The 15,472-nt window shown below is 29.4% G+C and overlaps 1 protein-coding gene across 1 annotated transcript; it reads right to left on the bottom strand.

The window, feature by feature from the left end:
• Positions 1-2,724: 2,724 nt before the first annotated feature.
• On the bottom strand, positions 2,725-11,619 carry LOC139424788 (astacin-like metalloprotease toxin 5). Its single transcript, XM_016054176.4, has 6 exons — positions 11,472-11,619; positions 8,852-8,919; positions 7,964-8,039; positions 6,941-7,055; positions 5,064-5,239; positions 2,725-2,987 (listed from the first exon to the last, which is right to left on the bottom strand). The coding sequence occupies exons 1-6, from the start codon at positions 11,521-11,523 to the stop codon at positions 2,773-2,775; spliced, it is 702 nt and encodes a 233-aa protein (XP_015909662.1). The 5' UTR covers positions 11,524-11,619; the 3' UTR covers positions 2,725-2,772.
• Positions 11,620-15,472: the final 3,853 nt, after the last annotated feature.

Here is a 15,472-nt window from a genome sequence, read left to right as displayed (position 1 = left end):
TCTGGCATCTGAATTATCATTGAAATCTGGCATCTTTAATAATATTTCTTACAAAATATATGCTTAACTGATTTCGAATTATTTATAATAGTATATAAACTACTGGAGTAATTGAAGTCCTTTTCAAAGTTTTCTATTTATCGTTTGTTACTAGTTTAAAGACATGATTTTTACATAAATTTTTTTCTTAGATGTATTAATATTATATTGAAGTGCGCATTTGAAACCAAAATTAATCAGTTTCAAATAAATCAGAAAAACATTTCACACATACATCATACATTCACACATACAACATTTCATTCATAAATTTAGTACAACATATAGCATCGATATACATCAATAACATTTCCATTTATAATTTGAAAAAATTAAAAACTCATGAATTTTGCCAGGTCTTCATATTTGGTAATATTTATTTCTGATCCATCGAGAATAAATCTTAAGGAGCTATAGTAATTTATGAATCTTCTGATGTTAGAACTAATCCCTCAGCCTACTGTAATTCTATTGAGTTTAGTTTGGAATTCAGTAACTTAGATGTAAAGGTTATCCATATAAGGCAACCAGGAGAGCTGACAGTTAAGTTTAAATTCAAGATAGCCAATGATCTGCAAAATATTTATTCTTTCCTTATCCAGTTTAACTGTTGGTTTTCTTGTAATACGTTTCTTCATAGGAAATACAGTAGCAAAGGTTTCAGTTGCACTGAATTTCAAATTTTTTTTTCTTTGCCCATTCTCGGAATTGTTTTGAATAATTCTGCCACATCTGGACCCATGTTGTCTATTACTGTAAAAACAAGAGATCTACAAATGAAACTATAGATTCGTTTGGTGATCTTGCTTTCTTTGGTCGAATATTGGTAATTAGTTACCACGGTATTGGTCCAAGGTTAGATCCCTGCTCTTCTGTTATTGAAAGTTTTTCTTTTATGGTTTCTTCCTCTATGAGATAAATAGTGTATCTGTTATTTAAGAAGTTTTTAATTAAATTGGTGATCATGCGCGAGAAGTTCGATGGTTTCAGCTATTCGACAGTATTTTTCCAGAGGACACAATCGAATGTTCCTTTCATGTTCAATGGAGTTCCCAAAGTATATTTTCCTTCTTGTTCAACAGTTTTTATTCTATTTATAAGTGTTTTCATTGCTGCCGAGTTTTAGGATGAAAACTTTTCTGGCTATTTTCCAACTTAATGGGAAGTAGTAAGAACTAGACAATTGTTTATGATGTACTTAAACCATGTTGGTTCATGTTTAAAAGTTGACACAGTGAGCTCTGAGGGTAATCTGCCCAAACCCGAGGTTTTATTGCTTTTTAATTTTGTTGATCACATCAGCAATCTCATTTTCATCTAAATTTTGATTTGTTTTCTCCGGAACGAAGTCTTAGATAAGTACAAAATGATGTTGTAATATAGTTTCGATTGTTTCCAATTTTGTTATTTTTAGGGTTCCGTTCTGCTGGATGTATTGTTTGCTATAATTCTTGCCCTTAGCTATGCCGAAGCATTATTGTGGAGTAATTTCTCTAGATTATTATTTAACTTTTCCTTCTTGTTTTTCGTAATTTGCTTTCTGTAAGAATCGTTGCCAATAGATGGCGCTGCGAGATACGAACAAAACTTGAGAAAAAAATAAAGAAGAAAAAGGAAGAGGTTTTTTTTTTTGTTTTAGCTTGGTGTGAGAAGACTAGAATGTTTTATGATGGAGCGCGAAGTTTTCTTTGATTATGTGATTACTATTATTTTCTATATACTTCATGTTTGTGCCGTGGCATAAGTATGTATCTAAATAAAATCGTTTATGCCAAGAAAGGTTTACGGTGAAATCATTTCACATTGAAAAATCTAAAAAGGAACCTGCGAAATATTACTCTTTCTGTCTAATATATTTCTCCTTTTATATCTGGACTAGTTTCAAACTGAATTTATTTATTCTTTGCTTTAAGTTTTTTTTCTTCTCAGAATAGATAGTTCAATCGATCACTATTTCGGGTTGTTTTCATGTGTCTTACCAATTTTTTCTTTGATTTATTACCTATTTCCATCGTGTCCTATGTTTTTTTCAGTAAAATAGTCCATTTGAACTGTATCTGTAATTTTCTCTAAAGTTTGTTGTTTTTACCGTTTGTACTAAGTGATTTCGCCAATGGACTAGATCATATTCGGATCCATTAGTTTTATTCCATAAGAAAACCACACACACACGCAATTTTTATGAGGGAAGTATGAAAAACGGAATCAAATGATATAACTATTCTTAAATAGCCGTGTCCCTTTTCCTGAACACACATTTCGATCTGTGTCCATTTTCCTGAAAACGCATTTCTAGCTATGTCCATTTTCCCGAACACGCTTTTCAAACTGTGTCCAGTTTCTTGAACACGCATTTCGAGCTGTGTCCATTTTTCCTGAACACGCATTTCGTACTATGTCCATTTTCCTGAACACGCATTTCGAGCTATGTCCATTTTCCTGAACATGCATTTCGAGCTATGTCCATTTTCCCGAACACGCATTTCGAGCTGTATCCGGAAGGAAAAGATCAAGGAAAAAATTTTTTGAATCAGTCTTTTATTCCTCATTTTTGATTCCTCAATTAAAACATTTAAATCAAAAAAGAAGAAATTTCTTATTTAAAACCAATTGGCCTTTCAGTACTCATTCAAACAAACACCTCATTGTGTGCAAAACATGATACATGTATTTAACAATCAAATGGAAAATTAAAATCTGTTTATTATATTATATACAATTCAACAATTACTTTTAGCAGTTATACAGCTTTTTAATCTTGTTGACATCACCCCAAGACATTGTGTCCCTTTTATCATTTACGTATCCGCCCTTCTTGTCTGTAAAACTGTATTGACCCTGTTTCTTGGCGAATGCGTTGCTGCCATACATCATGATGGAACCGAAGTCAAATGGTCCAAGAATCCTATTCTCATGAGGAGCGAGCTTCTTGAATGCGTAATACCATTCTGTAATATGAAAAAATTATTAAATTTGTAGCTACAATAAGTTTCCTTAGTTTAATTTGTTACCTTTCATGAATTAATTCAATTCGTTACCAATGAACCGTGATGGCTCAGGGGATAGAGCGTTCACTTTCCGATGAGGTGAACTGGGTTCGAATCCCAGCGAAGGCTGATCGATACAAATTCCGCATCCAGCTTGCACCGACCACAGGGCAGACATAACATATCCTCAGTGGTAGACGGATAGTAGGTTTGAGTCCCCTTGCCGTCGAGCTAACTATGGGACGTTTTAGTGGTTTCCCTCCCCGTATAACGCAAATGCAGCTTAGTTCCATCATAAAGTCCTCCCTAAAGGCGAATTTCACCCAACACTTGATCCAGGAGTTCCCTTGTCTTCCGGATTGGGTTTAAAATTACGATGCTTCAAAGTTGAACATAGGAGTCGTAAACTCAAAAAATTGGGTCGGATGTTCAACGACGGTTATAAAATAAAATAAATGTCGATACCTGCAATAAATTAGTTTTAGTCGTTACTCATATTTGATTAGTTCTATTTGTTGGCAATAATAAATTAGTTTAATTTTTATTAATTTAATTTGTTGCCTCTCTATAATAATTTAATTTAATTTTTCACATTCAGAATGTATACAATGAAATGCATTGTATGAGAAATATGATGAAAGAGGCAGCCGTCGGTACTCAAAATCTAATCACGCATTTAATTGGTTTTTCTGTAATAAATATTGATTTGAAATTTATTTAAGACGACCCGTAAACATTTTTTTTTGTTTTCAAACATTATTGCTAGTAATAATATGGAACATGAAGCAGAGTATGTATATTGGAAATAATCTGAAAATATTGATATGAAGATAAATTGGATGATCTAACCCATGATTTTTAAATGCACCCTAATCATTTAATACTTTCTTAAGAGCATTAATATTTTGAATTAGAAGCAAGCAATTACGTTCCTAAAATTGATATGATAACGTTATTTTTTAAATTTAAATTTGTTAACTGTGCTTTTGGCTGCCAAAACAAGAACATTTTTATTTATGCAGAAAGTTATTCTCTTGGGTTTGTATGATACTTAAAAAACTGAAAATGTGTTGTCAATATTCTTCTAAATAACAAATTCCCTTCTATTAATTTTCACTTTAAAATTAGAGTCTTGCTGTCAATATAAACTTATTAAATTATGCCTTTTTTCTTAAATTTGAAACGAATTTGTGAGGAACCATGATTTTCTAGAACCGAATATTTTCTGGAAGTGAATTAGGGGGCCAACTATGCTGCAGAATATTTAAGTATATCTATCTATCTATCTATCTATCTATCTATATATATATATATATATATATATATATATATATATATATATATATATATATATATATATATATATATATATATATATATATATATATATATATATATATATATATATATATAACTATAACCATACTAAAGGAAATGGTTATGGACAAATTAGAGGGCCTGTAATGTGGCATAAAAGTACGTATGTATACATTGCGTGACACTGTATTATAGTATTAAAAATGAAGAAATTGTTGCTCATACGAGGTAGATATATATGACCCTATGGAACCATATCTCTCCTTATTATATGATCCAAGAATATTTAAACTCGGTCAGGTATTATATATAAGTTAAATATTTTTAATATTTTTCAGCTTTCTTAAGTCCAAAGAATTTCAAGTTCCATTTGAGAGGCCTTTGACAAGCTAGGCAATAATCCAAGTTTTTCGAATGTCAGACAATGTTTACGAAATTTACAAACAGTGAATCTTTGGTGTTTGTGAATGCTTTGAACAAGTTATTATTGTCGTTTTAGTTGATAAAAGCAAGATTGGTTTTAAATTTATAAGTCTTTAATAAATTTGATATATTTTTGCCGTTATTTTGAAGGAAAGTATTTCTACTTCCATTTGCTGCACATCTTAGACAAAATTAACTAAATTCCAAAAAGGATACATTTTTGGAGGTTACATTAATTTCTTCTCGCGATACTCTTAATGAAAAAACAAGCCATAAGTATGGAAGATTAATACTTACTTTCCTCAATATTTTCCCAATGGATGTTCAAGTAATCATCCCTGTCTGATCTGTTGTGTTCATGTTCAAATCCAACAGCGTGCAAGAGTTCGTGTGTTGTTGTACCGAACCAATGGCAGCCATCTCCCAAAGACAATAATTGTTCCCTCCCTATTTTTCCCCAATAAGACCAGCATCTAAGAGGATATCATTATTATTAGAAATCACGCTCCAATTTCTTTGTTTTGTAATTAAAAAGATAATGAATTGAAAAGAACAAAACTAAAACGGTGAAACCTAAATTTAATACCAAGGAGGACGATGATATTCTTCATTATAAGAATATAAAAAATACATATTAGTTCCTGCCGATATAGCGCGAAAACGTGATGCTACAAAATCGTTTTCCATTGTTGTCGAAGCATTATTATTGGCCAGAAAATCAGATGGTATGATAGTTTTCTAATTTGAAGAATGGAAGAATGGATTTAGATTTCCTTGGTTGCCATTAGCATAAAATTTATAAATGTGAAAAGGACTTGTTTACTTACAAAATTTTTATTAATTTTTAATTTATAGGTATTTACATGGAATATTTATTTTTTAATTCTTTCTTAATATTTCCTGTTATGATTTCGTTCTTTAATTTCCACTATTATTCCTAGCTGAGAACTTAAAACTAAAGGCAAGGTTTTTATCACAAAGTAATACGTACTATGATATCCCCTTATTACGAAGCATTTTATGATAAACTCATCTACCCTTTTTACCGTTTAAACCATTTTAAAATTGTTAAACAGACAATAGTTGTCATTAATGCCAATCACCAATCTCACCAGGCCTGTTATGGGAATCCAAGCAAATTTTTAAGGCAAATGGTGCTATTCTTGCTTTTCAGTGGCGACGTCTATTGCCAAGAGTACGACTTCAGTCACACCCACGTCACAGTCCGTTTTTCATAAAGGACAGATTCATTCTCCATTCCTTCATTCGCAGCTCGTAATTTTGATCTGAACCAGAGAATGATCAATTTGCCATTCAGTACCCCCAGAGGTTTGGGGACATGAAGGATTTTGTGACAGATTTAACTTGCACCTGTCACCATTTAATACATGGGTATTCTTTGACCGGATTCGGGATTCGAACTTACGCTCACACGAACATTCGGAATTATGATTACTAGCCCAACGTCCTACCAACCAGTAAATAAGTTATATACTCTTTTAAAAAGCTTTGAGTACAACTGTGACCTGTCTATATTTGCAATTAAATTATTGAATATAAAAGTGAAAAAAATCATTCGGAGTTAACGTTTCTCGCTAATACTAACTAATCTCTTAGGCAAAAATATTTTAACACGTTTTTTATGAAACCAAATAATAAATAGGAGTTTAAAAAAATGAGATTGTAGATGAAGCTGCAATTGCTCCAGAGCAAAGTGCTTAGATTATTAGTGCTTAGGTCTATGTTATGTGTAGCAGCAGCTCAAGAAAATTTATTCGTGTGTAATTAATGTACTGCTTCTTGAATTTTCGTGTAATTCTAAATGTTGTATAGATTATTTCATGTATTTCTTAAAAGTTTCTTTTCACGTCTTAAGATGTTATAGATATTTTATTTCCATACGCAAATAAAACTACATGAATTACTGTGTAAGGAAACTGATTAGCTATGTTTCGACAATTAAATTTTGTTGCATGATATTGTTGTTGATTCCTTAAATAATTTTCGTGGTAATTTCTTAGATTTGATAATTTTTCAGATAATTTTCTGATTAATTTATTCTAATTAATTTAGATCAATTTTATTAGTTAATTTTCATGCGTGTTTTTTCTCCTTGAATTAATTTACTGATGCTAATATTTTGAACTTTGAAACAAATGAAATGATTGTCTTACCCATTGCCTTTGAAAAGCTTTACGTAATCGTGTTGGTTCGTCCTTTCAACAAAACGGATGCAGGTATACATCTGAATGTACTGCATTGCCCTCTTAATTTCTGAAGTAAAAAATGCTAAAACATAAAAAATAAAACTATCATTGTTCGCAAAGTAACTTACGTTTTCTGCACCTTTTAAAACAAACTGAAATCTGACACTAACAGTTTTGTTTTATTATTTTTTTCATTTGTTTTATTTCTTTAATTCCATATTTTTTTCAAACAAACTAATATACAGGATATTTCGCAGTCCTCACCCCGTATGTATGCGTTTTAAAAGTCTTGTAAGAAATGAAACAGTAAAATCTGCATATTAGCGGTGTCAAATGAATATGATTTTTTAAAAATCTAAAGTTGAAAATTTACAATCGCTAGGGAGACTTAAAACGGAGCTTCAGAGTCATTAAATTTTAAACGAGGGCCCAAATTTGGTTTCTTTTTCATTCCATTTCGCTTAATCGGAAACCTTAATATAAATAAAAAACAATTTAAAAAAATTATATATATAGATACTTATAAAAAAAAAAAGAATTCCCTTTACTATTATTTTATTTTATTTTTTCCCATGCCTCTGCTAATTCATTATACTTGATCCAGAAGTTCCCTTGTCTTATGGATTAGGGTCAAAATTGCAAGGCTACGGAGTTGAGCATTGTTAATCGTACTCCCAGAATTGGGTCAGCTGTTCAACGACGGTTATAAAATAAAATAAAAAATTGCGTTTTATGAAAAGAAAAGAACCAAAGCAATCTGACGCTATTGGACAATCAGTTATAATCTGTTTACTATAACGACAGTAGTTACTATATGTAGAGTTGAGTTGGCATATTTACTATATGCTAGTAATAGGAACCGGAATTTGAACCTTTTTAACATTAAAAAATAGTCAGAGTAACCCGGGTATTTTACTGATAAAAATTCCTTAACACTAAAAGGGAAAACTTTTTCACTTATTTCAAATATATTATTTTACTCTTTCTTACACAATTCAGGAGAAATGATGTACGGCACTACACCATCAGGCCATTTCTGAGAGTCTCTGGGATTAGCATTTCGATTCTGATAAAGAAATACAAGGATTAAAGTAAATTTAAGCATTTAAAATCATTTCTTCAATATTAAAATGTAAGAAATTTAGCATTAAAAAATAAATACGACGCGAGCGAAATTTCCTTTAATAAGCAATAAAAAATTTGAAAATTAAAACTGTTCGAGAATTATTATGAACAGTTAAAATAATACTTTAAGTGCTTAGTTTTTCGCTTTTCATTTTACTTTGTAAAAGGAATGGATTTTTTCTTCCTTTCCAAGGTATACCACAATCACCACTTTTAACATATATTTTTAAAACATTTCCAAAAGAAATATAAACATTGATTCCAAATTAATCAACAACGGGATATCACGAACAAACACTATATGGGATGAAAAACAAAACTAGTTTGATTACCTGATAAAATATGAATACGTCTTGAATAATCAACTTGAAATTATTATTTTTTTCAAAACCTTCTTTTGATTAGCAGGCCAGATTTTTTTGTTATATCTCGAAGAGTTTTTGTTTTTCTATACTTAAATATTAATTTGATACCCCTAATGCGCATCGAGATTACGCGATTTTAACAAGATTTCATTTTTAAGTTACGAGATTTGACACTATCCTTTTTCAACCCTCTCCACTTTTTCCCTTTCTTCACTTTCCTCCCTCTCTGTTACCATGGTTACTGAAAGTCTTGCCTTTTTTTTCTCACTGTAGTACGTTTCAATAAAAAATGGGAGTGCATTGACGTGGGGAAAAAGCAATATTTGCAGACAAGGAGAAGAGAAAAGTGGGAAAATTTACAAATAGTATATAATAGAGTGAAACTTACTTCGTCAAGTTCAACACCTGCCATGTCTCCGTCGTATAACCCCTCATTCATCATAGGGTCAAAGGGGACTATAGAAAGAAAATAAGGCATTTTAATAAAAGTGGGCTTATTATAAAAATATTAAAACCATCAATAGCAAGTAAGCTAACAAAAGGACACAAAAATTTTATTTTATTGAAAGATATAAGTGTGGTTTCTCATACTAATTTTTGTTTTTATGTACCAATAGGTGACAGACCATTTTGCAACCCACCGTTACCACATCTACCTTCATGAGCGCTTTGTATTATTTTTTTTTACACAAAGCTGTTTTTGCTCAATATATATATATATATATATATATATATATATATATATATATATATATATATATATATATATATATATATATATATATATATATATATATATATATATATATATATATATATATATATATATATATATATATATATATATATATATATATATAAATATATATATATATATATATATATATATATATATATATATATATATATATATATATATATATATATATATATTGAGCAAAAACAGCTTTGTGTAAAAAAAAAATAATACAAAGCGCTCATGAAGGTAGATGTGGTAACGGTGGGTTGCAAAATGGTCTGTCACCTATTGGTACATAAAAACAAAAATTAGTATGAGAAACCACACTTATATCTTTCAATAAAATAAAATTTTTGTGTCCTTTGTGTTATCCTTTTGTTTTATATATATATATATATATATATATATATATATATATATATATATATATATATATATATATATATATATATATATATATATATATATATATATATATATATATATATATATATATATATATATATATATATATATATATATATATATATATATATAGATAGATAGATAGATAGATAGATAGATAGATATCGATTCTGCCATTGACTGATAGTGTCTGTCTGTAGCATAGTGTACATAGGTACTACATATACTAGAAGTGAGAGCACCCTAGAATGAGAGTACGTTTCCCTGGGGATTGAGAATAGAAGAAAGAACAGATCCCTACACGACGTGCACATTATTCCCAAAGAACCATCTTCGCGAAGATTTTGCAATGCAAATGGGGGTGTCGTCCAGTTGGAAAATTCAGCTTGGTCCATCAATCGGTGTCTAACTGGAGTTCCGTAATTTTTTGGTATTAATCAACTACAATAGGGCCTCTTTGGAAAACCGCGTCAAGTTTACTATCATAACCGAAGCATTTCTACACTATCAATGAGACTCAGCATATTACTGACTATTCGAGAAGTTTTTCTTTTTTTCGTAATTTAATGTTTCGTTTTTTATCATTGTACAAATAATTTGCGACATAAAATAATTCGATAGCAACCCACGATGAAAAGTATCCAGTTAAAGAGAATAGAAAGGAAATAAAAAAGAAATATATCATTCCAGACGGAAATGCGTTCTATGATTTATGAAAAAGTTTTTCTGAACTCTTTTGCAACAAGGTGAAGGATTATTAACGGTAAGGGAAGATTTTGGCTATTTAGATAAATTAGCCCTGACTTTTCCTACTGATCGCGTTGAGGCTATCAAATTTTAAAAAAATGCTAGAAAAGCATTTGCTGTTAATTTATGATCTGAAAAGCTGCGGAATTAGAAATGTTATGGGTGTTCATCCTTGTGTTACATTTTGTAGTGAGCGTGTATTATTAAGATCGTGAAATTACGGAATAAATAAAAATTTTGCAGAAAGTATGATAGAATAAAAAAAAATTCTAGAACAAATTCATTATTTATTCGAGATGCATAAGTATAATATGCATGCGTAACTCTGTAGCTCAAGAGATTTCATTTATTGAGATGAAATTGAACGTGCTGACGTATTTTCGATAAGCTTGACACTAAGCTTTTTTATTTTATTTTATTTTTTTATTTTATTTTATTTTATTTTATTTTATTTTATTTTATTTTATTTTATTTTTTTTAATTTTATTTTACTTTATTTTATTTTATTTTATTTTATTTTTAAATGTTCTTCATTAGCATGATGTTATTAAATTTTCAAGTAGAGAATAAGTTGTTATAAAATCACCAAACTTTTCATAATTGTTATTCTTCAACTTAAATTAACATAATTGCGAAACAGCACCATTTATTTAAAGGAGCAAAGCGAGGTGAAATCTTTTATTACTTTAAACTTTTCAACTTATTTTAAAATAATCATCTTCAAATGTCCCGCAAACAATGCTTCTATTTTTTTATTTCATAGAAATTTGAAGATAAAAATTAAGCAAATTATAAAAATCAACTATGTTAAACACCTTTGTCGAACTTATAGTAAATGTATCAGGGAAGTTAGGTTTTTAGTATACACAAGATCCTCTTTTTTAAAAAAAGTATCAGATTTTAAATAACAATAAGCTTCTCAATGCAATAATTTTGTCAATCGTAATTTAATAGTCCGTTCTGAATATATTTAAGATTTTAAAAGAATAATACATTTGCGATTTAAGATTTTGAAAGAAAAATACATTTGCGCTGAATTATATTCAAGATTATATACAATTTAGCACTTATAAGCTTTTTTCAAGTAACTGCACATATTTTATTGCAATTTTTTTACCTGGCGTAGTCCAAGCTAGGGAGAAGAAAGATATGAGCAAAATAGCTAGCATATTGAATAAAATTGGTGATAATGGTATAAAATTTTCTGAACTTCCCTCATTTTTATAAAAAAATATTTATCTTGTTGATGTATTTTTTTTAAAGATTATAGAGATTACGTGAGAAAATAGAGCCTGTTAACGATTAAAGGTTATCTTATTTCTGTGAGTAACCTTATTTTTTCGATAAAAGCTACACGTTTTGAAACATTATGCAAATCAAAAAAAATAATACAGTTTAAGATCAATCTGCAAGCTACTAATGAAATAGAGGTATAGAATCATGAGTAAAGAATTGTCTATTCAACTAGGTACATTACATCCCATTTTCATAAATTAATAACAATTGAAAAACTATCAACTAGGTACATCACATCCAATTTTCATAAATTAGTAACAATTGAAAAATTGTCAACTAAGTACTTTACATCCAATTTTCATAAATTAATAACAATTAGAAAATTGTCAACTAGGTACTTTGCATCCAATTTTCATAAAATTTAATAACAATTGGAAAATTGTCAACTAGGTATTTTACATCCGATTTTCATAAATTAATAACAATTGGAAAGTTGTCAATTAGATACCTTACATCCAATTTACATGAACTAATGACAATTGGAAAATTGTTAACACAGTTAAATTAAATGTAATTAGTTTGCTCTCTAGAATAAATTTTTTGATATGGTACGTAAAGAATGACATTAAATTACAGGATGCGTGAATATTGCAGGAGAAAAGGAATGTCAATTTTGGTTCGCGTGCTCAATAACATCTAAATGAATACAACAGAGTTTAAGGATAGTTAAAAGGGATATAATAGGGACAATCTCGGATAATAGTAAATATCGACTTAAAAAAATTAAAAATTTTATTGTTTTTATTCCTGTTTTTTGTAATGTTTTTGAAAGTATCCGCCGCTGTTATAATGAAACAAATTAAAAACTTGAAATATTTTTTCGATATTTTGAAGTACTTTGAAGGAGATAATAAGTTTCTAGTTGGTTTTTAAGGACGTCGGTTTTTCCGAATCCTCAATTTTAAGGGTTTGCTGTTTTACTTCCATACTGTTACTAAATAATCTACCCTAATCTAATCTATTTTTAAATAATCAAAAATTAAATAGAAAAATTTGTAGAAATTTAAAAAATATATTGACGAAATTGCAATGGTAACCGAGCAAAACGATTTGGTTTAAATCTGCGTATATACAATAAAACATTTTGAAATCTTTAAATTCAACACTTTTTAATATATATATATATATATATATATATATATATATATATATATATATATATATATATATATATATATATATATATATATATATATATATATATATATATATATTCATCATATTTCATCAAATATACATATATATATATATATACTTTTCAAACCACTCATATTCCATTAGAAAAATTAACTTCTACTTAAAAGCAGAGATGAATTGAGAAAATAGGAAATGAAATTAAGTCCATGATATTTATACTACATAGAAAGATAATACACACAATTAATTCATACACTCTTAAGACACTGACACAATTTAGTGGGCTTGGTGTGAATTCTTTGGGCTGTGGGCCTGCGTTTGTGCTGAGTTTTTGCGCTGAAGTATTCAGCAGTAGTCAATCAGTATTGTTGCCTTCCATCGACCCTGATACAGTGACTCCACTAAGATATTCTAATATAGTGGTTCCCAAAAGGTGTTCCGTATAACCTTAGGGTTCCATGGAAGAGTAACAGGGGTTCCGTCAGATGTGACCTTTTAGATAGTCTAGACTTTCGAGATTTGATGAAATTCAGTTCCATCTAATGAAATACAAGTGAAATTTATTTTATTTTGGACTGGTAAATTCTGCATTGAAAGTAAGTTTTCTTAAAAAATCTTGTAAATTAGTAATGTCACAAAAATGAAAAAGCATTAGCACAAAATTTTCCTCTTAAAATGTAAAGACACTTCTCTCAGATAAGAACTTTTCCTTTGATTCAAATGATCAAATGGAATTTTTATTGGGCAATGAATCATAGCAACAAAGAGTATGAAATTAAATCTTCAAGTAATTGCCAACCAAAATAATGAAAAATGCGTAAAAAAATGAACCGACCACCCTGAATTGCTTTTATCGGATCTTTTCCATCTAGGATTCCCTCTTAATGTATAAAGGGGGATGTTGTCAAAAATGATAACTAATTTGTGTAGAAGATATTTCAAGTTACGATGCCAGACAAAAAAACGTATTTTCTCTGAATTAGCATAACTTTTTGTGATTTATTTAGTTTTTTTGACACCCAAAATAATAGAGGTGCATCAATCCGGGAAATTGGTTCCCATAGTTTGGTCAAGAGAGCGATCCAAAGTTTGGACACCCTAATGTTAATTTTGTTTATTGCGTATTTCGACACGAATTGAAAAATCTTTACTCAAAATTATAAAATTCATTTATGCAAAGATGAATCCAGGCAAAGAAATAAATTTTAGTAAATATTTACCATTTTTATTATTTTATTTAACAACAGTCGAAAAAAGTTTGAATTGTAAGGTACACGATTTCTTACATCATTTTAAAATATTTAATTTTCCATGGCGAAATATAAAATTTGTACAAAATCGGTTGTATAGTTCCCGAGGAATAGAATATTAAAAAAGTTGTTTATTTAAAACTTGATTTAGGCATCTGAATTATCATTGAAATCTGGCATCTATAATAATATTTATTAAAAATTATATACTCAACTGATTTCAAATTATTTATAATACTAAATAAACTACTAGAGTGATGGAAGTCCATATTGAAGTTTTCTTTTTATAGTTTGTTATTACGGCATTAAAGACGCGATTTTTACATCAATTATTTTCTTAGTTGTATTAACCTTTCGGCTAACGGCTGTGCAACTGATGGTCCAGAATAACAAGTACTTTCAGGCACCGTAGGCAAAAGGTTAGTATTTTTTATTAAGTCCGCATTTACCAGTAAAATTAATGCGTTTCAAATAAATTTAGTATAACATTTCATTGCTAAAAATGCCAGAGATCTAAATCAAAATTCAATCCCAACCACGTTGGCAGATGCAAATGCTTATGCAAAGTCAAGACTATTCACCCCTTTAAAAATCAAAGCCCACGATCAAATAACTAATCTTGACATCGATAGGAAGACAGCCACTACTCTCATCAGACTAAGAACAAAACATCATAAAAACATGAAAATTTCTGCAGATAAGACTAGAAAATTTCAAAACTGTGGCAACTGTCTTAATGTGGAACTGACACCATATCATGTTTTTAACTGCCCTGCAGTCGCTGCAGGCCTTCACCTCTTAAACTACCCCACAGAAGAGGATTTGTATTCTTTTAATGCCATAGAAATAACAAAAACTATTCAAGCACACCATGAAATATGATTCTATAGAGGATACGACACCAACCAACCATAACATTTCATACACTTTCTCGCGTGTGCCCTGAATAGAGCGGGTCGAGGTATAAATAAACAATAACATTTCATACATACTGTTACATCTAGCACTCAGGTATCATAATTTTGATCTAGTTGCGCTTGTATAATTTTGATCTAGTTGCGCTTTCTACGTCATTGTGTTAACATCGCTTGATTTGTCATTTCTAAGTTAACTTTCAATAAAATTCTATGGCTGGCAACAGCATTTTTTATTCTTTAAGTTGTTTATTTTTATTTCTTTTAGAAAAACGCAGAGCTATAAGCGATAAGCAGAGAGCTCGCCGCACTTAACTATACTCAATACTCAATACTTCTTTTAGAATTCGTTCTTTTTTAACGAAATGTTTTTTAACCTAACAGAATTCTTTGCCGACTTTTATCTCTATATTTATAGAAAATAAAGTAAATATTTAAGTGTTGTGAAAAGAATCTTATTTAGTTGTACAAAGTACTTCACATACATCCATACATACAACATTTCATTCATAAATTTAGTA

This window comes from Parasteatoda tepidariorum, chromosome 6, assembly GCF_982258835.1.
Source record: "Parasteatoda tepidariorum strain Cologne lab strain chromosome 6, Ptep-v5.0, whole genome shotgun sequence".
Taxonomy (NCBI): domain Eukaryota; kingdom Metazoa; phylum Arthropoda; class Arachnida; order Araneae; family Theridiidae; genus Parasteatoda; species Parasteatoda tepidariorum.
The sequence above is the reverse complement of the archived record's forward strand: the minus strand, read 5'-3'. Positions and strand labels throughout refer to the sequence as shown.